At 40.8% G+C, this 27,070-nt stretch overlaps 2 protein-coding genes across 3 annotated transcripts in view; both read left to right on the top strand.

Moving 5' to 3' along the window:
- Positions 1–1,391: 1,391 nt before the first annotated feature.
- rpl29 (ribosomal protein L29) lies at positions 1,392–2,923 on the top strand. Its single transcript, XM_088309174.1, has 3 exons — positions 1,392–1,557; positions 1,705–1,769; positions 2,748–2,923. Exons 1-3 carry the CDS (start codon positions 1,521–1,523, stop codon positions 2,865–2,867), a joined length of 222 nt encoding a protein of 73 aa, XP_088165300.1. The 5' UTR covers positions 1,392–1,520; the 3' UTR covers positions 2,868–2,923.
- A 706-nt stretch (positions 2,924–3,629) lies between these two features.
- The window catches only part of iars1 (isoleucyl-tRNA synthetase 1), a 40,456-nt gene continuing 17,015 nt past the window's right edge, over positions 3,630–27,070 (top strand). The window contains exons 1-21 of one of the 2 annotated variants that reach the window (XM_088309867.1): positions 3,630–3,741; positions 4,376–4,502; positions 5,530–5,686; positions 5,768–5,887; positions 5,968–6,050; positions 7,123–7,240; positions 7,329–7,476; positions 10,058–10,145; positions 11,252–11,312; positions 11,478–11,573; positions 12,362–12,484; positions 14,550–14,641; positions 15,137–15,235; positions 19,502–19,628; positions 22,301–22,374; positions 22,502–22,696; positions 23,263–23,349; positions 23,710–23,793; positions 25,321–25,465; positions 25,959–26,079; positions 26,601–26,692. In XM_088309867.1, coding sequence (XP_088165993.1) covers positions 3,657–3,741; positions 4,376–4,502; positions 5,530–5,686; positions 5,768–5,887; positions 5,968–6,050; positions 7,123–7,240; positions 7,329–7,476; positions 10,058–10,145; positions 11,252–11,312; positions 11,478–11,573; positions 12,362–12,484; positions 14,550–14,641; positions 15,137–15,235; positions 19,502–19,628; positions 22,301–22,374; positions 22,502–22,696; positions 23,263–23,349; positions 23,710–23,793; positions 25,321–25,465; positions 25,959–26,079; positions 26,601–26,692 — 2,322 coding nt within the window. In that variant the 5' untranslated portion in view covers positions 3,630–3,656. Of the gene's footprint in view, positions 3,742–4,375; positions 4,503–5,529; positions 5,687–5,767; positions 5,888–5,967; positions 6,149–7,122; positions 7,241–7,328; positions 7,477–10,057; positions 10,146–11,251; positions 11,313–11,477; positions 11,574–12,361; positions 12,485–14,549; positions 14,642–15,136; positions 15,236–19,501; positions 19,629–22,300; positions 22,375–22,501; positions 22,697–23,262; positions 23,350–23,709; positions 23,794–25,320; positions 25,466–25,958; positions 26,080–26,600; positions 26,693–27,070 lie in introns of those variants that run through there. The other variant, XM_088309868.1, reaches the window with a different exon arrangement.

Raw genomic sequence — 27,070 nt, 5'->3', positions numbered from 1 at the left:
GTCTTGATAGACGAGGTACTTGTATCTCAAAACATCTTTTACCACAATGAGTGGAAATGCCATTAATTTAAAAACTTTAATTCATAAACCAAAAGCAGTGCCTCCTGAGATAGTTTTTCTTAAAAAATAATGAAAACAAAAATCATAAAACAAATTATTTGTAAACCGGGAATGTAAAAAAGCATTATTGCCCCATTATTAATTCATTGTACTCCTTCTGGTGTGAGCACCTTTTCCACAAGGAGACAGTATAATGCAGACATATGGACATATACATTGAGATTTGTTTGGTGACCATGCTCATAAGTCAAGTCACATGAAATTAAATCATTTTTTGTATTTTGGAGTTTCATTTTCTTTTCATATTGAAATCCTTTCACCCCATTATTTTCTTTATTTGGCGATTTCTATTTCATTTAAAAAAGAGTAAATGTACTATTTTCTTTTCTTGTTGGGATATTTCTTTCTAAAGACATGTCACCAATTCAACTTGACAAAAATCTGTTTTTATTCTTGAGGTTTGTGGTGAAAACAAATGAACGGCATCCTGCTGAGAGCTCTTTGTGTTTGCAATGTGTTCTCTTTTATAGTAACCAAAATGTTACAAACGGCTCTCATAAAATGCCTTGCAGTGCACCACAACACTCCACTGCACTTGGCACAGAACCGCATCAGAAATGATTGTTACAAGTATAAAAAATAAATTAATTGGAAAACAAGAAATTGAAAAACAATCATGTAAAAAAAATCTCAATTCAATTAATCAAGTACAAATTTTACACTTGAGTGGATTTTTTAAAATTATACTTTGAAGTAATTGCAAAGTGTTATGTCATCGAATATAATACGTTACCGTCAAAAAACAATGGAAGCTCGCGACTCGCGTGGAGCCTTGACGATATTTAACATGAGCGCAGGATGACACCTAGTGGTCTATCGCGAAGATTTACTTCCGTATCCTAACAACAGGGGGCAGTATGGTAATTTAGAGCCGATTAGCCGCTCATTTATTTACTTCCGCAGTCGACCTTCTTTCTCTTCCGGTTGTCGTCTCTTCTCGTAGCAGGTATCAACCGTATTTCCTGAAGATCTACTTGTTAAATCTCCATCAATCTGCGCGTGTTTTGGGTGTCTGTGCTCAAACAGCGACTTGGTTTGATAGAGCATGTAACAAAGCACACGTCCGATGCGCTATTTTATTCATACGATCCCTTTTAAAAAGGATAAGTTAATGTGAAGCAGTGTTCGTGCTTTTAGCATTAGCAAGCGTTCAAAATTATCTCTTGACAATATAGCATACGTAATCTATGTAAATTGTTATAATAAAGACGTACGTTTCGCTGCTAATTTGCTGTTGGTGTATTGTGTTACTTATAAAAAAATACTTGTGTGCCTTTTCCGTTTTCTACTAGTCAGTCCGTGTAGCAACAGTTACTAACGCAGATGTGGCCAGCAAATGTAGCCTTGCTGGCGTTGTCTAATTCTCTACTTTTTATTTTGGTAGGAAAACTAGAGTCACAATGGCAAAGTCGAAGAACCACACGACACATAACCAGTGTAAGTATTTAGTCATTCGTCACCAGCCCTGCCACATGACTTGTTTTTTTTCTGTACTGATAGGTTATAAATAAATCACAATTTTTCCCTTCCACTTCAGTTGTTCTCTATATAATATACATTACATGCCCTATTCTCCCTCCGCAGCTCGTAAAGCCCATAGGAATGGCATCAAGAAGCCCAGAACCCACCGCTACGAGTCCCTGAAGGGGGTATGTTCTCTGCCACATTGTCAAAAATATACACTTGTATAACTAGACAGAATGGTCGACATGATGCAGGAAATAAATAAAACCCAGGCAAACTAAATGTTATGTTCAATATTCTGTATAATGTGTGTGTTATTGTTGATCTTGGTGTTCTTACTGCTCACCAGATGGGTGCGTATGTGTATGGGTGGTGTTTAATGGTTCGTTGAATGAAAACACAGTCATGCCGCATGTGTGCAACTTGAAAAATGTACATTGAAATAGATTCATTAATTGGCCGCGTGCACCCAGTGTGTTCATGTTGAATTTTTTCTCTCGCCAGTTTCATGATTCGTTTGGCACCGTTTTCAACAAGCTCACTCATTTCCTGTCTGTGCTTGGTGTGAATTCATTTTAGTTATGCTGGGATACTTGTCATGGGAATTAATTGAAGATGGCGCTACAATAGCAGCGGTTTTGAAATGCACTATATAAATAAAGTTTTATTATATTGTAATAGAGTAGATATCTGGGGGAATGCTGCGAACGGCTCTATCTCAAATGCTGCACAAACAAATGATGCATTTTAGATATTAAAGGGAAAAGAAAAATTATTTAAATTGGAAAACCGTATTTTGATTTAAACAATGCGACTGCATTAAATCGAATCGTTCCACTTTAGAACGTAGCGATACATGTATTGAATCGTCTTTTATTGGGTTGATATATCTTAAGAAAGAAAGGGACTATTTACAAAGCAGACAAGTTCCTAAAAAATGTATGTAAATTGAAACCAAAAAAAGTCAACGCACCATGCGCTCACAAACTGATCATTGTAATATCAAATGGAATCGTAATCCCACTGAGTAGAACTGAATATCGAAAACCCTATCAAAAGCTGCACACTGCCTATTAAAGTGACTCCTTATCAACCTAAGTTACAAATCCCCTTCATATTTGCAAGGGTTTGTTTATTGTTTCTAAAGATTTGTCTGTTTGCAGGTGGACCCCAAGTTCCTGAGGAACATGCGCTTTGCTAAGAAGCACAACAAAAAGGCCCCGAAGGCGGCGAGGAAGGCACCTGCACCTGCACCAGCACCAGCAGCTGCCGCTCCGAAATGATCCGTCTGCTCCCCACCACTTGTTACCATCGCAATAAAGCAATGCTTTAATAAACATTTTCTTTCTGTGATTTCTTTTTTGCACTGTATGCCAACTAGTGATGGGAAAATGAAGCTTCAAATCTGCTTCATGAACCAGTTGTAGTATTTTTAGACTCCTGTAGATGACACTCTGTTCAACATTGGGCTGAAAGCACACTGATTTGCCATTTTTTAAACCCTTGATTTAAACCAGCAATGCTATCAAGAGGACTCAAAAATACAACCACTTATTCATGAAGCAAATTTGAAGCTTTGTTTTTCCATCACTAATGCCAACATCTCAGGCCGTCAATACGAGGCAAATGAAGGGATGGAAACATTACTGGTGTAATGTCAACAACTTTATTATAAAATAGATATCTAAGAAGGGCCTTTACGTAAAATGGATTAATGTCGCATCTTGAAGAACTATTGAATTATGATAATGGCAGGCATGAAAGAGTGCTGTCCCTCTTAAACCACATCATTTCACGTGTCAAACATGAACGGTCACTTTAAGGATACCAAAGAAATATTGTGGTTAGTTCAATGGACTGCGGAATATCGAAGGGTAATGCATTACTCCTAATTTATGCATAAAATCACAAATCACAGCGCCGTAAATGAAAGTAAGATGTTGAATACTCTGACTGATTTCTTGACGACCTGAAGTGGATGTTGTGATTGAAAGAGTCATTGAGACGTTATGGTTATCAATTACCTCCCCTAACAATTTCCGACTTCCCTTGAATACTCTGAACGCCACACCATGTCTGCTGGTGTCGTCAGTTCCGCTCACGCTGATTCCAACTTGCATCATTTCTCGTGTCTTGTCAACCTGAGGTGGACTGCATGTGAGTAGACCATTCACACTGACACAGGTTCAAAGAAACGATCGGGTAGTTCCACGCCTGTGACAAATTGCACACCTTTATGTGGAACTTTAACGCCTAACTCTCATCCACGCCGTGACGCGTTTTCTTTCGCGCTAAGTAACTTGTATACATACCGGCTAACTTAGCATGCTAGCTAACTTGAAAGAGGCGTCATGACTGAGATGAAGTGAACTTGATGCAAGCTTTTCTGTGCGTTTGGACTTTGAATTTGAAATGACATTCTCTTTTTTTAACATTAACATTGGTAGTACGTGGTGTGCTGTAAATAGTCGACAGTTGATTGACTTGATAGCACTCCTAAAACTAAATACAACATGAATAAAATGCATTTATATGTTATATTGCATGTTGAACGTGGCTTTAATCATTACATCTGGTTCATGTTCAAAAGAATGTTGTTTTTTTTTATAGTTTAGTGGCCACAATAACTATCACTGATACTGTCACTTGATGACATAAGTAGTGTGAAATGATGAGTAAACTGTGATTCTGTGTTTTAATATTTATGAATGACTGTGAAGCACTTGTAAAACCTGGTATCATATTTTCGTGCTTGCTTGTCCGTAACGTGACGTTTTGTGTTGATGGGCAGACACTATCATGGTGGAGCCGGTGCCTGAGTCCATCAATTTTCCCTCGCAAGAGGAGAAGATCCTGCAGCTGTGGAAAGACAAGGACTGTTTTTACGAGTGCCTCAAACAATCCAAGAACAGACCCAGGTGTGCGAATGGAGGCGTCTCAGCCGCTAATAAAGCCGTAGTAGCACTTCTTGTCTAACCAGTTGTTGATGACTGTCTTGAGTTTTATTGAGACGAGTGGAATTATCTTTAGGCCTGTTTAACACCGCATTGTATTGTATTATAATATAATAATATAATAATAATATAATATTGCCTTTATTAGTCCCACAATGGGGAAATTCGAGATTCGAACCCAGGCCTCCTGGGGAGACTGGGTCCTGAACGCGGCGCCTTAGACCACTCGGCCATCCTGGCAGCCAAAATTATATGTACAAATGGATGGTTGTAAATGGAAAAATCCGAAAGTTGTATCCCTTTGTGACTTAACACGGAAGTTCTGCCTCTGCAACTTCGATTGTCCAATCACAAATGACTGACTGATGTGGAACATGACAGAAGTCAGAACATCATTTTCAAGGAGCCATATCATACTAAATCACCTTTCTCGTGCTTTTAGTGATGTTAAAATGTTAATCCCTCACTAAAAAAACACCCCCAAAGTGGTGTTTTCCCCCAGTCCTCCTCCTCGGAGCATTCCTGCTCTCTAAGCAACATCACTCCCCAATCCAAGAAAACAACTCTTTCTTCTCTTTTCTACTTCACAAATTGATGAGTCACCACCATTCCGCCCCCTGCATACTAAACACACGGCCACTTTCTCAAGCAGCCAGCGCTACGCTACAACAGACCATCCAGCAGCTGTTTATATTTCACAGATGATTGTCTGGTGGCCAGTACAAAAGTATATTTGAGAGATTATCTGTCATGAACCTGAACACTCGCGAACATTGGACAAAAGTATTTGGACCCACGCATGCTTAGCGTTATCACTCTGATGCCGCGAGGTGCCGCGAGGTGTTGGGCTTCTTGTCCTGGCTTGAGCTGACGGTCATAGCACTTAAACATCCTCTTTGCTTTGTTCACAATTTGAACATTTTAGCCAAACCTCATCCACTTGGTCATCTTAATTGCAATCACTTAATTGTGATACAATTTCCCCCACCAGGTACACCTTCTATGACGGCCCTCCCTTTGCCACGGGTCTACCCCACTACGGTCACATCCTAGCCGGCACCATCAAAGACATCGTCACCCGCTTTGCTCATCAGAGTGGCTTCCACGTGGACCGGCGCTTTGGCTGGGATTGCCACGGCCTTCCTGTGGTAAATAATTCTGTAGATTGTTTTTGTTTTTTTTCAACTCATATCCTCCCAGAACCGTCTTACCAGCTGTGTGTTTTGTAGGAGTATGAAATCGATAAGACCTTGGGAATCACGGGCCCTGATGACGTAGCCAAGATGGGCATCGCCGAGTACAACAAGCAGTGTCGAAATATTGTCATGAGATACTCCAACGAGTGGGAGGTAAGAGCGTGTGAGAAGTAAGACTGTTGCGTTTTGGGAACTACCAAACGTGTAACTTCGGAACGCCGTGTCATTGCCAGGTCTCGGTCAATCGTATGGGCCGATGGATCGACTTCAAAAATGATTACAAGACTCTCTACCCGTGGTTCATGGAGACTGTTTGGTAAGTTGGGCTGGGAAGAACACAATTTTTCATACAATTTCAGGGATGTGAGTGCTTACGACTCAAAGCGGAAGTGGGTAGAGGAGCCAAAAGTTGTAGTAAGTGTACTTTACAGTCAAAATGATTTAAGTAAAAATAGTCCTCCAAAGAATTTAGTACGTAATTTGAGGAAAACTCACTGAAGTATTAAGTAACCAGTGAGTGATTTCTGATGCGATATTTTTTAAATCCGCACACAGGTCAATTAGACAAAAATATACAGTAAAATAAGAATGTGCAACGTCAGATATTGACCAACGTTATATCACCTTTATAATTACGAATACATCTTTATAAAATAAAACAAATGGAGGCAATTTCCGCCACAATAAATAGTCTTAAATGCCCACGACAGAGCTGTTCTTTTTCAAAGTGTGGAAGGTAAACAGAAATTAAATGTGGCCAAAGTTGTTATGCCGCCTCGGACTGCGAGTCTCATTCTTGTCATGCCTCTCGTAAATGATTCGCTTTGAGAACGTTGCTTCTGTACGCGGTCATGTGACTATCTCGCGTAATTGTTTCGGGAAATGGGTTCAAACGTCGCCAGGGCTTATTTGGCCCAACCCATATGGATATTTTGAGATGTTGATGCAAAACTTTGGCAGCCAAAAAAAAAAAGATTAATTGGTCAATTATACATTTGATATTTTTTACTTAAAATAATATAAAAAAAAAAAAGGAGACAATTGTATATAAATTTTCGCAAGTGGCGAGCCGGCCTGGTCCCCATTCCCAGCAAATAGCGCACGTCAAATCTAAACATATTGTTAAAAAAAATATATATTTTTGGTTTGCAGAATGCATTGCATGGCGCAATGCATTTAATTAAGTTGAATTTAAGATCTAGAAATAGAATTATAAATTCCCAAGTCGTGCTGTGGTAATTATAAAACATTAATTGTACTGAGAACCTCAAATCATATTTTGGCTTTCGAGTCTAAACTTCATTGTTGCATAATATCTCTGATGGTCATTTATTCACTTGTGTTTTCCTCCTTAGTCCCGTCCGTTCAACTTTTTTTTGTGCTTTCAGGTGGGTGTTCAAGCAGCTGTACGACAAAGGTCTGGTGTATCGCGGTGTCAAGGTCATGCCTTTTTCCACTGCGTGCAACACACCGCTCTCCAACTTTGAATCCCACCAGAACTACAAGGTCCGCACAGCCCACGCATCTTAGGCAGTGCAGCAGATCACAGCAGACAGAAAAAAAAAGTCAACTTTTCAATCACGTCTTGTTTCAGGACGTTCAAGATCCCTCGGTCATCGTCAGTTTCCCGCTGCTTGATGATCCACTTGTGTCTCTTATCGCGTGGACCACCACCCCTTGGACACTGCCCAGCAACTTGGCCCTTTGTGTCAACCCTGAATTGTCTTATGTCAAGGTCCTAGGTAAGAGGCGCAAAATATCAAAAACACATGAGTAGTTTTTATTTTTTTGCAATAGAATTCGGATCTTATAGTGAACATTGTTGCGTTGGCTCAAGCCAGTGCATTTGTAGCTAATGTTGTGGCCAGTTAAGAGAACTTGATGAGTCCCATCCGCTTGTCATAGCTAGTGAGATACAGCAGGGGGCACTGTTGAAGCACTTTGCAACTGACTCAGTAACTGCAAAGCCTGTGCTGCATGGGAGACCGCCTTGGAATACCAATGATTTTTTTTCTTTGCATCAATTCAGAGTCTTTTTATCCCTCATCCTCCTCGCTTCGTCTCCATCCAACATCTTCTGCCCGTTTGCCTTCACCCTCCACCTGTTTTTGACCCGACGTCGCTCTTATGTTCGCCGTGTCTCTTCTCTCTCGGGCTTCTGTCAGCCCCCGTAGGTCCGATCCTCGCAGTCATCTGTCACACCGACGACGCATAGGAACGTCTTCTTTTCCCCATGCTGTTCCCATGTCTCCTCCATAAACCTTTTAATTCCAAATTTTGGTGTTTTGGGACCCTTCTGGTTCCCCCGATTGCAACGCTTCCATTAGCTCTGTCGCCAGTTGAGCTGTCTCACTGCGCGGCCATGGAGTCCTTAGCCGACCTTGACTTTTTACGGCTGTGGCCTCGTTGTTACCAGGCAGGATTCGACACCCCAGTTAGCAGTTGTGCGGAGACGAGCATAACATGGTTGCTGTTTATCACACATGAAACACGGATCAATAAACATAAATCACTCTTGTCAGGGTCATTTGTTGCAGCTTTCAAAAATTAAGCAGAGCATGAGAAAAATCATCAGTCACATGTCGCGACAGTAGACAGCTTAGAAGACACTAACGAGGAAGAATTGATTTGGAATGCCCGCTAAGCGTTCAGTGTCACACTATTTGCCGGATGACCAAGTATTCTTTGTCTTGCATCTCCTCTCTGATTTTTTTTAATTTGCTTTTGTAATGGACAGCTTTGTTCTGAGATTCAGCGAATCCTTCCAATTTGAATGCAATTCATGACCTGTAACGTTAGTTGACTTCCATTTTCAAAACAAATTTCCTCATGTGAGGTGAACCAAATAATAACCTTCATTTAGGATTTTGTTAGCTGTCTAAGTAATTATTTAAGTGGGAGTGTTCAGATCATGGTTTTATACTGCCGATTTCGATCATTCATGAGTGAGATCGACCGTCCGTTTTTAATTTTGAGAGCTACTCACAGCCGATTTTTGTCTTTGTCAATGTCTGTTGGTTTTTTGATTAATTGATAAATCAGATTAAAAAACATTCCATTCAAATTTTCATCTCGTCCCATTTCCATACAAAAAAAGCAAGGCATTATTTGAAATTGACAGTGCAGGAAATAAACAAATGATTAAATGCACAGGATTCAGTTACTGGTGCAACGCTACAGTGCATTCAGGCTGGTCGGTCGTTGGCTGGAGGCTGCAAAGTACGAGCTATGGGTGATGGAATTTTGTGATCGGCGATGAAGAAAGGCATTGGTAATCGCATACTTTTTTCCTAGAAATTGCCCAATCACGATCAGTGGCAGTTCGATCGGAGCACCATTACTTTTAAGTAATGTGCCGTTAGCCGAACGGAAATATCACCCAAGTCATTTTAGAAAACGTTCAGTTTATTTTTGGCCATGACGTTCTTTGGTGGAGAGTATCGGTGCTTCAATTGGTAGCATTTTTTTCAACAGCGCCGTTTTGACTGCGTATAGAATTTGGGGAATTTTATTAATTGGCCTCCATGTGACTTTGCCACTCGTCTCTGAGGCCACGAGAAACAAGTGGCAAGGAGCTCCAAGCAAAAAGAACTTCGCCCAAAACGTGAAGCCGAATGCTGGTGTTAAAATAAAGTGAAGCGAGAGTGACGACTAAATGAGGCCGGAGAATTGATGTCATCTTTCTCACCATTGGACAAACTATTGGATGTTAGAAAACTACAGTTGCTTGTTTACGTACAAACTCGGCTTGTAGCAAACGTAAGTGACATCATGCATGCGGTTATTGGGGATTTGAATCTTGTTCCTCTCATCTGCTAACAGCTTCACACAACAAGAGGCAATGAAACTCTGCACCTCCTCTACTCGAAATGCCATTGCAAAGGGCACTTTTATATTTTAATTAGAAAAGATTTTATTTAGTTATTTATGCTTGTATTATTTTAATTATCTGTCTTTTATGTTGCAGCTGCAGTTGTTGTGAAAGTACTTTGTAAATAAAGTTGAGTTGAATGTCTCCCTCACGCTTTCCGATGGCCATTGCTCATTTTCATCACACATTTGCCATCAAATTGTGGCGACGTAAAAAAGGCAAATGCCGTAGAGTTAATCATTTCCTAATTACTGAGCTAAAGTCAAGATGTATATTATGTTTTTAGGACTTATGTCAAGCCTGTGGGTTGAATTCCGACTTGGAAGACTACTTTTGCATCATTTTCTTGAGTAATGTCGAGCGGCCTGAATGCAAATACTCTAAATCAACCTGTTCTACTGTGACAGCTTTGCCTAAGGTCGCCTTTGCTTTTTTATTTTTTTTTTCCTCAGATAACAGTACCAACAAGGTGTACATCATGATGGAAGCCCGGCTGAGTGCGCTGTTTAAGTTAGAGAACGAGTACAGGATCCTGGACAAGTGAGTGCTCCAAGAGCCTTTTTTTCAAACATGCGAGAGAGAGAGAGTGAGTCATGCGTCCCTTTTAGATGTAGATAATTAAACACTAGTCCCTCTGTGCTCCCTCACACAATGCCAAAAAGCATTTGTGTCAAATTCTACCAAAAGTTTGCAGAATATAATTTGGGAATGAAAAATGTAACTTTTTGATGTCGTCAAGCATTTTTATTCCATGCTCATTGTGTTCCAGTGATGCAAATAAGCATCGATCTTAAAATGACCCGTCATAAAACCTTTTCATCACTTTCATTTGAAGCCTAGAAGCACTCTTGAGTATTTCTATGCAAGTAAATAGAATTTCATCTGTTGTGCCAATATTTGTAACTTAAAACTGGGGAACCTCAAAACATGAGTTACAAGGAAGAAAATGGATAGAACAGATGCACGGAATGCAGTATAGACGCTCTTCTTACTAACAGCTGCTGTCATTTCAACTAAACATGAATAGAAGTCACACTAGACAAAAAATACATCATGAAGAAGAAAAAAAAAAAAGTATGACGTGCAGAATATAAGTTGCATTTTTGGGGGACATTTATTTGTCAAAAACCAAGAGCAGGTCAACTCAGACTCACGTTACAAAATGTCTTTTCCCTAATCGTGGGTGCGTTTGGAAATATTCTCTGAGTGCTCGCTGCTGAACCGACCATTCAGAACATCAGAGAATGATCAAATGTGTTTTTGGGCGATTCATAGTGCCCCAAAAAAGGAGTGCCGGAGCCAGTGCATCAAGCAGTACAAATGGAAACCGTTCAAGCACAAACTGCTGATTAGTTTATAACACTGCATTTTTTAAAATTTTTTGGGGGGGAGCGGAATAAATAATTGTCAATACTGAATGTTCTCTACGATTGACTGCCGAGCACTCCCAAGTTGTGCCCCGCCCCACCCGAAATCACTTGGCATGGGCGCCGGCTCACCTGTCACCCCGTAATGAAGAATAGCACTCTAGAAGATGGATAATGGACGGCTTTCTTGGATGGGCTTCTTCAACTTCTGCTGAATTGTTTTCTGAAAACTTTAGTTGCCTGACATGTGACTTTGAAGTGTGTTCTTTGCCTTTCCAGGTTCCCTGGCAAAATGCTGAGTGGAAAAAAGTACAAGCCTCTTTTCAATTACTTTGCCAAGGTTAGTAAACTCTGTGGCTGTCTCCTAGTTTTATATATTGGCTCCAAAATGAAAACAATCTCTTTTTTTTTTTTTTTTTACCTGCCCAACCACATACTGCCATTTATTATTTATGTATTTAAGTCCTTTAAATCTCTTGTTTGTTTCTGCACTTTTTAATCTCAGTGCAGTGAGAAAGGAGCGTTCCAGGTGGTGACGGATAACTATGTCAAGGAGGAAGAGGGCACCGGAGTGGTCCATCAGGCCCCTTACTTTGGAGCTGTGAGTACACTTGTGGATTTGAATCTGTTCTATTAATAATACAAATCGTGACAAATTCAAATTGTTCACTTGTAGGGTGTTCTATTTTGGAGGTTCCACTGCAATTTGCAGATGTCCTCCTGACGTTTTCAATTGTCTTTTATCAGGAACGGACCTATTCAATTATATTATGCATTTCTGACTAAAAAAAAACTGCTACTGGTTCAAAAAGAGGTCTTTGTGTTGTCCTGAGTTGCCGCCACACCCACTCGTTTCAACTTTCAGACCTTGAGTGTAAAGTATTGTAATCGTGCTTCAATACACATATTTTAGAGATGGCAGATCAATGCATTTATTTTCCCTTAGTAGCCGCATTTCCATTATTCCCCCCCCCCCATGCTAATGTCCTTGCGCCGAGATGCCATCCATCTTGCGCCACTTGACAGGCTGAATACAGAATACATTTACAATTGGAGCGCAATCAGCTCCTTGGCACTGAGCTGTCACATAGAAGCAGCAGCAGTGTTCTGTTTCGTGCTTTGCAAACATGCTATTTAGTATGGAGTCATAAGGAAGTGCCGTTATGATTTTGAATCAGCCTACGAAAATGGTTTGTTCATTACTTATTTTAAGTTGAATCTATTTCATGGAGATATGTTGGGGTTGGGGAATCGCATAATGAAAAGGATTCCTCTTAAGGTAATGCAACCAGGGAGATAATCGTACATTTGTTACGACTCAGTCTCCCAATGTGAAAGAGCTTAATTAGCATAATCGATGCTTGAATATTTGTCCAATTTTCCATGTAGGACGATTACAGGGTGTGCACTGAATACAGCATCATCCAGAGGGACCAGGCTCCGATCTGCCCCGTGGACGCCTCCGGCTGCTTCACTTCAGAGGTCACCGATTTTGAGGGACAGTACGTCAAAGTGAGTGACACGTCAGCCTTGTACTTCCTTTTGAGCATTGGTTAAAAAGATTGTTTGGAGGCACCGAAAACCTAAGATGAGCTGAACTTAAGCACATTCACCAACATTGGAAAAAATTAACGACATTTGTTTGCTGTGCACCTTTTCAAAGCAGTCACACTTGAACAATCAAACATGATGTGTAAACACTACCTGATGTGACTGCTTCCATACTGTGATTTCCTGGTGCTTTTAGTTGTCATCGTCAAACCCGGTCCATGTCTTTTTTTTGTATAGTGTTCACGCTTAAAGTGAACTTAACCAACAATCGTACTAAATGTGCCTGTATCCCTTCTGAGCATGTTAAATTTGACCGCATGGAATTTAGTAGGTGTGTGTGTCACGAGTCGAACAAAAATAATGTTTTGGACCCATTTTTGAAAACCAGTCGGACAATATAGGTCAACTAGGGTTTGGCTATTTCCGTTTGCCGATTTGTCCAATGACACCAAATGTGAACCTTTCATACGAGATGAGATAGGTGATGCGAAAATGCTGACCTTAGGTTGCCCAATTTCTAACTTACCCCTTGTACACTCATGGATGGGTATCATTTTCTAAAGGCACTAAATACACATAGGACATAACGGTTTTCAAATACAAAATATTCAATGTTGGCAGTCTACGACAATCTGCGACGCATAATTTGAATGAATTTGAAATCCATGTCAAATAAACTATCAGCTCGGCAGTTATGGAAATGGTGTCATAGCCAGCCATGGCAAGTCGCATCATTTACCCTGCCTACTTCATGGCCCCATTTTTCCCGGCAAATTCCCTTGTTTCCGCACTCGTTCCCGTTCCCTATTGCGTCATATTTGACACCGCTTCCGAAAATAGCCTCCCTTCCATGCAATTGCCTCCCCTCGACTTCTGCCACCACCTCGCCTCCCCCCATTTGTCATCTCTGGCAGCCGTAATGTCCCCTTGGTCCTACTCGATATCGCGTGTCCTTTTTTCCCTGCATGTTAACCTCATGATGTCGTCGTGACGTCAGTCACTTCCTTCAGCTGTCACATTTTTGCAGTCAGTGCTTCTCTTCAACCAAGTTTGGTTTCTTGCTGAAACCCTGTTGGGCAGCTGTAAACCAAGAATGATTGTTGTCACTCGTGAGGTGTGATTTACCTTCTTTTCTCCTCTGGTCCAGTTTATCTTCTTGTTACGTTAATATCTCCTAATAGATGAATAAATTGAGCCAGATGGGGTCGCTGAAGTTATTAAATGTATTTGCGTTCTAAAAAGACTTGGACCAATGTAACTAAAATCCGTTGTCCACTCAGTAGCTGTAACGAAAGGCCTCTCACTCACCATATCGCACACATTTTAATGAGTTAGGGGTCAGCTTGGTTGTAAAAAAATGTTAATCCAGGCCAAGAGTTTGTTTTTATGACAAAGGAATTATGAGCCAAGTCTCGCAAAGTGTACCTTGGTGCAAAAGTGCTTTTACACTGCGGTCAAGGGGATTGCGATGTGAGCGTGTTCTACACAATTCTTTCTTTATGGTCAATTTTATTTTGGCTTGATCTCAGTTGACCTTGTTTTTGTTTAGTTTTATCTGTGGGATTGTAAAAAAAAAAAGTCAACGCACTAAACATACATCAAGCCAATCAGAAGTCTGACTTTGTCCCGCATAGATGTACATTGCTAGGTCAACATTGCAAATGAGAATCTCTTTTTGTTTGCCTTACCCGGGTAAATAAAAGATGGAAAAAAAAACATTGCTTCAAATCAGTGCTCATATATATCAAACTTGGGAGTATATATTTTGTATTACTTATATGTTTGTGTGAGTGTTTTGCCTCTAGAAATTAGAACAGATTTCATCACAAAGCCCCCAAATTACATTTGGCTGTTTGTGTAGAGATACTGATTAAAGACACTTGTATAGATGCCAAATTTTATGTGTGTGAGCGAGAATATGAATCTCATTGTTTCTGTTTCATGTGTTGAATCCATGTTTATCCCGCTCTTTTGGCATTGCATGTATGCATGTATTTGTAAATATGTCCTGTTTTGGTTGGTGTAGGATGCAGACAAGAATATCATCAAGTTGCTGAAGCAGGAGGGTCGCCTGGTCACCGCCAGCTCTTTCAAACATAGCTACCCGTTCTGCTGGAGGTGAGACATGGACAACTTGCATACTGTGACTAGCTTCTTGTGACAACTGATGGCAAATAATAGGAATTAAAGGTCACAATTGAAATACATCTTTATTTTAGCGGCAGCAAAACGCGCGACTTCCTGCGAAGTCGCAGTTCTCAGTTAGCGGTGTCCAAATGTACCGCAGGGTCAATATTGGTTTGCGGTCTCCAGCTCAGAATCAATTCAAAGTCATTGTGCATGCATAGTTAGAGGCTTTCGAGGTCCCACATTAGCAGAACTTCAATTCATTAACTACTCTCTGAGCAGCAGTTGGGTTAATTAAGCCGTGTCATATTCAGCTATGTCAAGCCACGAGTAGATGCAGGCTCACAGATATGAAAAGTCTTGATTCCTTAACCCCTCACCATCTGAGTTGAGTAATGTAAACTCTTTAAGTATTGTGTTTCAATGCAAGAAATGAATGCATACAAATATAATATGTTTGCTTTTAACGGGTTCTTTCACCCGCAGGTCCGACACCCCCCTGATCTACAAGGCTGTGCCCAGTTGGTTTGTCCGTGTGGAGCACATGGTGCAGAAGCTTCTGGACAACAACGGACAGTGTTACTGGTAGGACATGATTTGAATGGTGTACGAGCACAAGGCCAGGCCAGGCCAGATTAGTTTTCTTCCACTCCTCTAGCACACTTGATGGATGTGGACCATCGTCTGAAACTGGCCAAGCATGTGCATGTGCACCTGAGATGTCATATAATAACTTCTCAGTTGTTTATGATCACTGGCACCATGGCTAATAGAAATAAATGCAACTACCGGTCCTGTAAATAATACACAAAGTCAAAACAATCCCCCATGCTGTGTACGCTTTTTGGTATGATTAATGCCAACGCGCTTTTATGTTATTCATAATATCCATCGCCTTGCGCAATAGAAATAAGCACGAGGACTAGAAATAATCCACAAAGTCACTCCTGGCAAAGCGATTTATAATGAAGAAATGCACACATTTAGTACATATTGTTAAATAAATGAAATACTAATTTAGCATGATGATAATTGTGACAGCCGAATGTGGAGTAGAAGTAAACGTCTGCATGAAAGCTCACCGACCAAGTGGTATTACCCCAGGTGCTCCCAGTGCTCTTTTCTGAGCAGCTGGTAATAGGACTGTCAAACGGAGATGAATGACTAGCCACGAGGAAGGTGAAGACACACACACACAACACACAGAAAAGGCGAGACTGACGCACACTACTGTAAAGGATAAATTCATTTCCTGTGGCGTAATAGCGGTACACTTAATTTCACAGCAACCAACCTTCTCTACGTGCATTTTACATGAAGTGACAGCGCTGGAACACTTTAAATATGCTCTGCAAACCAGCAGATCATTATTTATATTTTTATGTAGTACATGAAAAATGGGATTTGGGGATGTTTCCCATCAGAAAATGAATACTTAGATGAAATGTTAATTGAGGACCTGATGGGAGAATTTTATAAAAAATAATTTTTCCCCACACGGAAAAAAAATAATGAAAATTTAATTTTACGAGGTATTTAGGTGTGTTGGTGTAAGAGAGGTTGGCAAATTAAACGGCTGCAACTCAGGGTTGTGTTGTAAAGGTGATGACTACAGTATGTATTACCCACCCCAACCATATACAGTATGTTGATAATACAATTTCCATAATGATGGATTTAAGCTGACACGCTTAAGGCCTTCAAACATGCGCTCTTCTGCAACTTTCTAATTAAAACTTTCCTCCAGCGCCCGTTAAATAATTGAAAGGACGCTTTTTGATTAGACGCACCACTTCTGCTCCCGTGAAGATTTTTAATTCCGCCAAGATTGTCTGTCAGGGAGCATTGCCGGCTCATCAGCATCCTCATAAAAAGGAAAATCCTCCTCGTGTTCAGTGTGCTTTCAGATCACGTTCGTGTTCGTTGATCAGAGGCCAAAAAAAAAAAAGCCCTTCAGAAAGCAAAGTGCTTGTTATCATATCCCCACAGTCATTTGTTCGGCTTGTCTCGCATTGGCGCAGCGGGCAGGCGAGGGCTAAGTATCTATTAGGACCTTCTTCTGAGTAAATCAGCTTCCGACCTAACGAGTACTCGGAGGAGTGCTCCTCTCTTCAGTGCAAGGTTGCTTGGCTGCACTTTGCATACCACGGCTGGACATAATGACAACTAGACGAATCTGTTTGTCCTGTTGAGTCCACCTTCCTCAATTCCTTCGTGTTAAACCAACCTGCCTACCTACAATATAAAACTACACACTTTCTTACTGTTTGGGGTGAAATGCCTGAACTCCAGTGAGTGTTCTGTTTGTTGACTTTTCAGATGCACATTAACAGGTGTGAGGCGCTTCTCGGTAGAAAAGCGCTACACCGGAAGTCATTGGGGCAAATTGGAGAGCATCATTTGGCAGCAAACAGCAGAGATGCTGTTGGTTGATTCTCAAATTGTCTAGGACACAAAGCAGTTTGGTTATCGGGATTGGATGTCAAAATGAATACATTTTGCTTTTCATGTTGAAATTTATGTTACTGGTATTACGATTAAGTACATTTTTAATTGTGAATCATATAATAAATGATACTCAAAACTAGGGCTTTACAATTAATCGAAATTCGATGACGATTATTACACTCAACGATTACAAATTTGTCCGAATCCTAAAAAGCAATTATTATATAGAGTATATATATATCACTATATAAATAAACCATAAAATAGTACTGCTTTTACAATGTCAAATACTAAAGTGAGTATTCTTGAGTTAAAAATGTGGGCGTTCTATTGAAATTGTATATTTAGATGTCAATTGTTCGATGGCAATTTTTAAGTGTATAAAAGTAAAATGTTTGTTTATACAAGGAATTCATACTCAAATTCATATTATATATATGTATATATATATATATATATATATATATATATATATATATATATATATATTTTGCTTTGTACCAGGAAAAAAAAATAGCGTTTGAATAATCATGATTTCAATTATTACTAAAATAATTGTGATTAATATGTTTTTCGTAATCGAGCAGCCCAACCCAAACCTCCAAATTCCCCTCTTCCGTCGCTGCTGTGTTCCCTGCTGGACATTGTCCTGTGGTTTTTATAATTACTGGAGAAATCTGCACAAGACTGCACACTTAACGGCCTACATGTCGCAAGAGAAAAAGGGAGGAGTGCACTACAGGGACTTGGTGAGCAGCAGTGGCAAAAAAAAAAAAAAATCATTAAATTGATATATTAGGGGCCTAAATAGAAATGCCTGCTACAAATGGGAATTGATGAACTCATTGCTTCGTGGGTGGATGCCGAAGACAATTTATCCCCCCCCCCCCTTACCACCACCACCAGCACCATCTCAGCTTGCACTCCTGAGCAACACTGCATGGCACAGTGAAGAGAGAAAATAGAAAGAAGAAGACAAGTAAACTATTAGGAGACAGTAGACAAAAAAGCCCCCTCATGTGTTTCTTATTTAAAATCTTATAAGGCCACAAAAAGTGAAGTCAATGAGACCATGAGACATTATATAACTGTAATATTAAAAATAAGACGATGAACTAAAATTAAACGTCACTTCTGTTTTAAGATAAATTTGAATAGCATTGAGAGGGAGAATTGCTTAATTTTAGCTGCCATTTCCTCTTTTTTTTTTACCTTCAAACATTGTGTCCATCACTTCAATATTGCATTTTTTTTTTCTGGAGCTGAAAGTGGCTTTTTTAAAATTTGCTTATCTACAATCCACTCCACTCGAAGTGAGCGCCATGTTGTCATAAATGTGACACGATTCCTGCTTGCAGCTTGAAAGTGTCGATTTCGGTGCATCTTTGTCATTTTTGCTTCTGAATTTTGAGGTAATTTCACTTGAGTCGTCATGCCGTTACAAATTTGAAAATCAACTGTAGTCTCCTGTCATATTAAGCACATTGGTCATGGATTATGGTGATGCTTGGCGTGAGAATGTGTGCGATTTTTCAGTCCGTTTTTCTTCTGGTATGCTGATTGTCACTGTCCTCATAATCATTTCTTTTTTTGTGCACTGCTCCAAAAGCGCAACTGCCCAGTAAATTGAAACTTGCACTCCCAGCGATGAACTTTGATTGACCCTGTAACAGGCTCTCTGTTTATTGTGGACATGGAACAAGTTCTAGTGAACATATGCTGCAAACAAAAGTTTTTTTGTTGCGCCCACCTTGTGCGCCACCAGCATCCATGGCATGATGCCGTGGAGCATTTGCACAATACCGCAGTGTACTATGTGCTTGCGAATGTCACATGACCAAAAAACAGGTGAGCCGTGACCGCCGTACCCCGACTTTCCATTTGGAGACAACACATTGCTAATAAGTCGGAACTTAATTATTTCTCAACCCCCCCCCCCCCTTTTGTGTGTGTGTGTGTGTGGGGGGGGGGTTTCAATGCCAAACATATGGGCATCCTTGTCACTTTGATCCTCCTTGATTAGTGTCTCAAAGGCATACAGCTCACAGGGTGTGTCACATCTACATATCTGTGGAAATGATGTACTGAGTAAAAATGATGTAATGAGTAGTATAGGGCAGTGGTTTATATATCTTTGGAGACTTATGATCATTCTCATTTTCATTATGCCAAAACCTCCCTTTTTTTTAATATATATTTTTAAAAAGAAATGGGTCACTGTGACTCATTTTGTTGTGGCGGGTCACTTTTTGTTACCATTGCTGCTGGCTTGGTAGGACTCAGTATAGAACTTTTTGCGAGCAAAGCACTTTGATTTGGATCCTGAGTGATATATCTGTTTGGGATTTTTGACAAGGAGCTCTGAGTGACCATAACACTCTTGATTTGGTACATCTCTTGCAGGGTTCCCGATTTTGTGCGCGAGAAGCGCTTCGGCAACTGGCTGAGGGATGCGCGCGACTGGGCCGTTTCCAGGAACCGTTACTGGGGCACGCCAATTCCCATGTGGGTCAGCGATGACTACGAGGAGGTGAGGAGAACACAACATATACGATACGTATCGATTTAAGGCCTAACCATTCGCCACTAAATGAAATAGCGCTTTTCTTGAACGATACAAGAAGATTTCGCTAAGATATTTTGTGATGGAATTTTGGTACAATAACCTATTCAATGGCTTTTCTTTTAATGGACATCTTAAATGTGATATAAATCAGTCACTGATGGCATTGGACGGCGTTTTAAGTCAACATTCTCTTTTGTGGAACCAATAATTATAGTTTACAATTTTACCATATTGCTTTTCAAAAATATGAGCTGGTCTACATGTTGTCTGGCAACATGACATGTTTCTGCATTCTCTCAATGGATTAAAAGATCTATGAGGTCTTGGGGTCAGAAAAAAAAAGAGCATCCAGCCACAACCACTGGTGCTCATGTGAGGGCCACGGCCCAAATGTTATGCGCACTGCTGTTTGTCATGCATGATATGCACTATTGTAGATACCGTAGATATTGAGTGACCAACGTTTCCAATGTGTAGCGGGACTACGTATTACGTGGCGTCCGCTTCCCACAGGCACCATTACAGAGTGCCTCCATAAACTAAAGTCATGCATAATTCATTTCTATAAACAGGAAACCTTAATGGGTTCATGTTTCTCATCATACCGGTGAGGGCGACTTCCGAGGAGTACAATGCAAACAGCGACGTAATAGAAAGGAAAGACGATAACGGAAGGTGGAGGAAAGAATACATTACACTATTCAAAGAATTTATAAAAGTGCAGTGCAACACAATCCATTGTGTGAGGCTAGTTAACACATTTGACAACCATTTATCCCATAGAAAATCCTGTAAAGGAAATTGTATGTCCCAGGTACGAACTTAGTGAGCTACTCACCTTTTTTTTATGCTCCATTTCCAACCAAGAAAATTTGAACACTCACATTTGGACTTTTTGGACTAGAACAATTTTTGGGATTAAAGCAGTGCTTCTCAAATAGTGGTGCGAGGGGGCGTGGTGTGATGCTGAGGGGGGTACGCAGGACTCTTTTTTTCCCACTGTACTACAATAAGGTGTAATTGCACATCCACTCCAGTAGTTGGCAGTGACGCTCTCATTGCCCAATATTTACGCTACAGTGTAGATTTGTTTTGCAATGAAAAAGCAAGAGAGTGGGTGGTGGGGGCGCGAATTGTTTTCTTCTTGCTAGGGGGACGTAACAGAAAATAATTGAGACGCATCGGATTAAAGTAACTCCAAACGTTATCGCCTTTGGAGGCTTTGATTTTTGGTCTGTACTGAGCAGCCAGAGCCCTCATTTTTAATATGTGGGTTCACTTAAATATGTGGTTGCTGTTCAAGCAAGGACTGCTACTGATCACAGGCAAATTCAAGTGGATTTAATAAAGCTTTCACAATTGGGTTGTTTCTTTAATTTAAATGAAGTGCTAGTCCCTGGGCTGAAAGGGAGACGGCTCGTGACCTCTTTGCTGGAAATAGCACTGTGACTGTTTCCAGAGCGCTCCCTGGTGCCCGTCACCCTCTTACCATACCGGCAACGGCAAACTTGCACATCCAAAAACTGTTTCTTTGCGGTTGATTTCCATCTCCCAGTAGCTCTTCTTTTATTTCTGTCACGTCCAGGTCCAGTGTGAATATTGTTTTGCGTTTTATGATGCCTTCTTTGTGTCAGACGGGGGTTAGCTTAGCACTGGCGTCTATCTGGGCCATGTTACCTACCGTGTGCTGCCAAAACTAGAGCAGAGCCCATAGGCCGACTCTCTGCGGAGAGCACTTTATGAAGTTGCTCTGAAGGTGTGTTAACACAGGCCGACTTTTACATTCAATTTACCTGCGCGTAGAATGTTTTAACTCAAGGCTGATCAAATTCTGAAGCCACTGAATGTCTGATCCTTGCTCACCAGTCATAACATAAAGTACAGCTACACAAGCTGTATCGAAAAATCTGTCTTTACAAATTAGATTTTACCATGCTAAAATAAACATTTTGAGTAATTTAGATTTGTTTTGTGAATAAGACCACCTTATCTGAAATGAACGCAACTGGGACATATGGTGCTTTGTGACTGTTTTGTTTTGTTTTTTTCCGTAATATGACTACCCTCTTGTGTGTAGCTAATTTATCCTTAAAATTGAATATCAAATCAACAATTTAAAGATTGTAAAAATGCCCCAGACATATTGTTGTATTCTCTTTGGAAAACTTTGAATGGAGAAGAATTGTGCATCACCATAAGAATGTTTAATGCTTATTTTACATAGTGAAGCTATGTAAAATATCACATTTCTATACAGTTTTGTGACATGACAAGCCCATATTGACCGCTAATGAGAGGATTTAAATGTAATGTTTTTAAACACTTGTGTTTTGGTTCAACCTGCAAAGCCACTGAGAATATTCAACTTCCGTAATCAAACACCTTCTCTGAAATACACCTTACGGCACTATTTGAGGGAATACTGTTCTTTGAATTAAATGGCTTAATAGAGGGATTAATTTCGGATTGTTTATACCTTATCATGTAACTAAGAAGAAGTGACGATGCATTACAGTTCTGAATCACTGCTAACCAGCACAGTTGTTACGTTGTTAAAATGATAATGCTGTCACTTTATCAATCAAACGTGTGCTCATGTGCCGCCTCACCCAAATTTCGTTGTGCGTGTTGATCAGGTGGTGTGTGTCGGCTCCATTGCCGAACTGGAGGAACTTACTGGAGTGAAAGTAACCGACTTGCATCGGGAGAGGTGAGTGTTCAAGCAGAAAGTCGCTCAAGAATCCGTGCTACAATTAAAAATACTGTCGTAGTTTGAAGCGCCTTAAAAGTCTGCTTGGTTGCAATTTCACGCCGTTTGCACTCACAACCCTCCCCAGCATCGACCATCTGACCATCCCCTCGCGCTGTGGCAAAGGTGTCCTGCGGAGGATCACTGAGGTGTTTGACTGCTGGTTCGAGAGTGGCAGCATGCCCTACGCTCAGGTTCACTACCCCTTCGAAAACAGGAAGGAATTTGAGGACACGTTCCCGGCGGACTTCATTGCCGAGGGCATTGACCAGACCAGGGGGTGGTAAGTGGAAGGGAGGGGGATGTGCATGGAAGATGGGGACTGATGAGCAATGGATGTAAGCGCCCCGTTCCTCGTTGGAGGCAGAGAGTAGAGGAGTAGTAGATGGAAAATGCTCTTAAAGACAACATGTCTCAGTTCATCAGTGGATCAATCAAAACCATTAAATCAATCTATTAAATAAATGGCCCACGTTTCCTGCAAGAGCAAACATATACACATATTTGGGTATCCCTTTTTTGCCAGTCAGTCCCCCACCCTCCGGCCGCCATCTCGGTACCGTTCCGACCTCGAGCCTCCGGCCTTATTCCTAAAAATTGTTGGCCCCCGACATTTTTTTATTTATTTTTTTAATTTAGAATTTGTCACCCCCCACCCCAAAAATGGACGTCCGGCCAGGCCGGAGGGCCGGACCGTTCCGCCCCCAGAATAGGCTGCCCAGCTCTGCTTATTTGCATTAGATGCCCCAACGCCCCCCAATTCGATTGGTCGATAGTGTTTTAAAACAATTATTTCATTAGTGGTAAAATAGTATATTTAAAGCCTCTTTTTTTGTGTCCTCCTTTTAGGTTCTACACTCTGCTGGTGCTCTCCACAGCCCTGTTCGGCAAACCGCCCTTCAAGAATGTCATCGTGAATGGATTGGTTCTTGCTAGGTTAGTCTTCAGTCTTGTGAAAGATGCCCCTCCCACCTTCATTTTCTTGCCAACATTCTTCATTCTTCTTCTCGTACGTCCCCCGTCCTTCACCTGCTGTTGGTTATGGTGATGGCGCTATGTGCACTCTGACCTCTAGTCCCTCAGAGGTGCTTGTCAGTTGGGTCTCTCCCCTTCCTCCTCCTCGTCCTCCTCCTCAGCCCGTGGCCCTAAACGCAGCACTGTGCTCACAGGCCTGCTGACCTGGAAGGGCTCCGCTAATTTGAATACCAAGTGCGCGGTTACTTAGATGTATTTTTATGCATGCGTGCTTGTGTACGTGTATGCATATTAATGCCTTTGCCCGTCTTACCCCCGCAGCGATGGACAGAAGATGAGCAAGCGCAAGAAGAACTACCCGGATCCGAGCCTCATAGTGCAGAGCTATGGCGCCGATGCCCTCAGGTCAGCGCTTGCGCTTGAATGTGAACAAGTGTGATTGTGCGTTTCTGAAGCATGAATACTTTTGTGCCGGTGGCAGGTAGTGTGTATGTAAGTGCGTGTGCGTTAACCTACCTTATGTCATTAGCTGGCATGGTTTTGAATGAATCACGAGTTACAAAAGCAAACGGTCACGGTTCTACATACCGTATATGCACAAACCCAGGCAAACGGAACATGCATACGCGCATGCACATTCCTCTTTTGCCCTGAGCAGTAGAAGCACCGCGGCATACGGCCTAATGAATAAAGCACCACCCAGTTGCACCATATGTTCACATCCACAGGAAGAAAAGTGAGTTGCAGAGAGAAATATAATTGTTTGTTTTTCTATAGGATACCAAAAAAAAGTAGACCATGGCCTTTATTAATCCCACAATGCGATAATTCTAGTTTTAGTGCAGCTATGTGGTCAGTTGCAGCACACCGGAACATTTTTACAACATCAGGGAAGGAGTTGAGCAGAACTAGATGTATCATCTTTACATTTGTTAATATACGATATGGAGAACTGCAAACTGTACATGCTTAAGTACTCTGACTCTTATCACATCGTGTTTCCGTGAATTATATGCAGCATGTTTTAACTTGTCAGTCAGTGCTCTATGTGTGCTTGTTTTTCCGAATGTAAAGATGATACATATGCCCTGCAATCATTTGCACAGAAAATACTAAGGGCGATGCAGGAAGTCTCACGTCTTAATGCCTCAGGTTCAGCTCTGATGTTTGACAGCTCAATGCAAGCGTAGTCTGTAGGGTTAACATCCCTAGTGTCTATTTACACTTTGGAATGTTAAACTTTCAACAGTTGGGCCGAGAAGTCTTTAATACGTGAAGCAAATAGATAATTTGTAGCTTCCAACACTTGAAGGTTAGACTGCAACTGAATCAGTATTAGCATAATGCGCCTTTATATGTATTCATTTCCAGATTTTCTAGTACATATTCGTTGCATTAAGGAGATGTCATGTTGTTAGAAATGCATTTCTTTTTTTAAATGAAAATGATAAAAACTTTTTTTCGGTCCAGTCTCTCTCGGTTTTTGCCATTTCTCAACAAATCTCCGAAATAGTAATTTTTGTTTAGTTTAGAACTCCGTTTTAGTACTGGACCGTTGTGTATTGTCTAAAATCTTGCACATTTAATGAGTGAAACTCTGGAGGAAACTTTTTCACATTACACAAGTTTATAGTAACAGAATAAGACTTCAGCCTAAAACATTCACAGTTACCACGGATATCTGTAGCAGCCCGTTAACACTCGTTTGGGCTAAATGCCATGTGGTGTTAGCAAGTCTTTATAAATCACGACCAGCCCAGGTAAAAATAAATGCACTTTTTGGCTTGTATACCCGTCAATGGCAGTGAATGAGTTAAGTGTGTGGTGGCCTCCATAAAATCGATGCGTTGGTTCAAGAAGACATAAAATTGCCAGTTCGAACTACCTCAACTCGTACTCACCAAGATTTTTACCATCTGTCTCTCACTGCAGATTGTACCTCATCAACTCCCCTGTGGTGAGAGCGGAAAACCTGCGTTTCAAAGAGGAAGGCGTTCGAGATGTGTTGAAGGATGTCTTCCTGCCGTGGTACAATGCCTATCGCTTCCTGGTGCAGAATGTGCAAAGGTTACAGAAGGTACGGGCGCGTAATGAACATCACAAAATGTCACTTCTCCCCAAACTCTCCCGCAAGTCATCCTTTACAGCCTCCACTCCCAGGTTTTAAAAATGCAGACATGTTGGATGGCGTGACAATCACAGCCTAATAAATTCATTGCTCTTTGGTACAGAGCAGTAATTACCTTTGATTAATAGAATGAAATAATGTCGTAAAAAGGTGCCGTAATTAGTCCCTGTGGTGTTGTTTATGTGGAAAGGATGCTTTTGGGTGCATACTTAACAGAGTAGTTTAAAAAAAAGCCACCCTCTGAGGAAGAAAAATGCATTAGTAATCTGCATACTCTTTATCCTGAAGATCCAATTAGCTATTGGCCCATGAGCAAGTGTTTTTACACGCAAAGCAATTACGTCACATCACTTTACATTTTCGTGACTTGTGAGTGATACTTTCCGATGCTTTGTTCCTGTTGTGTTGGAATGTGCCAATGCTTGGCCATGATTGCGTTTAGGACGACGATATTGAGTTCCTGTATAACGAGAATGCCGCGAAGCCGAGTGACAACATCATGGACAAATGGATCCAGTCCTTCACGCAGTCCCTCATCCAGTTCTTTAAGGCTGAAATGGATGGTGAGTTGACAGATGCAAACACTTGCGTGTACAGTTTCTTAGATTATCTGGCAATTTAGAGTGCCTTGCAAAAGTGTTAGCCCCCCTTGAACCTTTTTTTCCTTTTGCCACATTTAAAGCTTAAAAAAAAACAAAAAAAAACAAACAAAAATAAATATATGTATATATATATATATTTTTTTTTTAAATTTTTTATTTTAACGGTTTATCTTTCTTTTGTTTTTTTTCCTTTAAAAAGTGTTGTGTGCAAAATTGTTCTATAGTGAGTTGGCTGCACTGAGAGAAAAGGGGGTGAAGAATTTCACACGGCCTACTTTTCAGTTTCAAATATCGTTTTTCTTTACACCCCATAATTGTGTACCGTGTTGATTCTTCACAAAAAAAGAAAAAATGCAATTTGATATTTTTGACGCCTGATATGTGGTCAAAAAAATTCCAGGGGGGCTAATACTTTCACAATGTACTATATTTACTGGTTTGTACTCTTTGAGTGTAAAAGTGTAAACTCTTGTCTGATGCAGCATATCGCCTGTACACTGTGGTGCCTCGCCTAGTCAAGTTTGTGGACATGCTCACCAACTGGTACGTTCGTACCAACAGGCGCCGTCTGAAGGTGAGTTGATCACTTGATCAGTGAAGTCAACGGTCTGACTCTTTTGCTTGAGTTTGTGTTTCTGATGCTCAAGTGATTATTTTAGCCATTCCAGTTGATGCCATTTTGATCTTTTGAGACATTTTGATGATGACCATTTACAATGTCAGAAGACGCAACCTGTTCTGTTCCGCTGATTATAGTAGTCATGTAGTGCAAGTGGTCCTCCTGTTGCCTCCTCATCATGGGCAAACGTCATTTATTTATTTGGAAGTCCGCCTTACGATGCATGTTTTAAGAGATGAAAGATGTAGAGAAAACAGAGCATTTATTGATTTAAAGACAATGAGACCTGGTTGGCAAACCTGGAGGTAAACAAGGTGTGAAGAATGAATAAAA

The sequence above is a fragment of the Idiotropiscis lumnitzeri genome, chromosome 11 (assembly GCF_059441095.1).
Source record: "Idiotropiscis lumnitzeri isolate Australia: NSW breed Sydney's pygmy pipehorse chromosome 11, RoL_Ilum_1.0, whole genome shotgun sequence".
NCBI lineage: Eukaryota > Metazoa > Chordata > Actinopteri > Syngnathiformes > Syngnathidae > Idiotropiscis > Idiotropiscis lumnitzeri.
Note: the sequence above shows the minus strand (reverse complement) of the source record. Positions and strands in the feature narration are given on the sequence as shown.

Excerpts from the sequence above, each read along its gene's own strand:
- rpl29 (XM_088309174.1), top strand. The coding sequence starts at position 1,521 with ATGGCAAAGTCGAAGAACCACACGACACATAACCAGT. Across the intron at positions 1,558-1,704 it reads CCACACGACACATAACCAGT|CTCGTAAAGCCCATAGGAAT; the intron begins GTAAGTATTTAG and ends CTCCCTCCGCAG. Across the intron at positions 1,770-2,747 it reads GCTACGAGTCCCTGAAGGGG|GTGGACCCCAAGTTCCTGAG; the intron begins GTATGTTCTCTG and ends GTCTGTTTGCAG.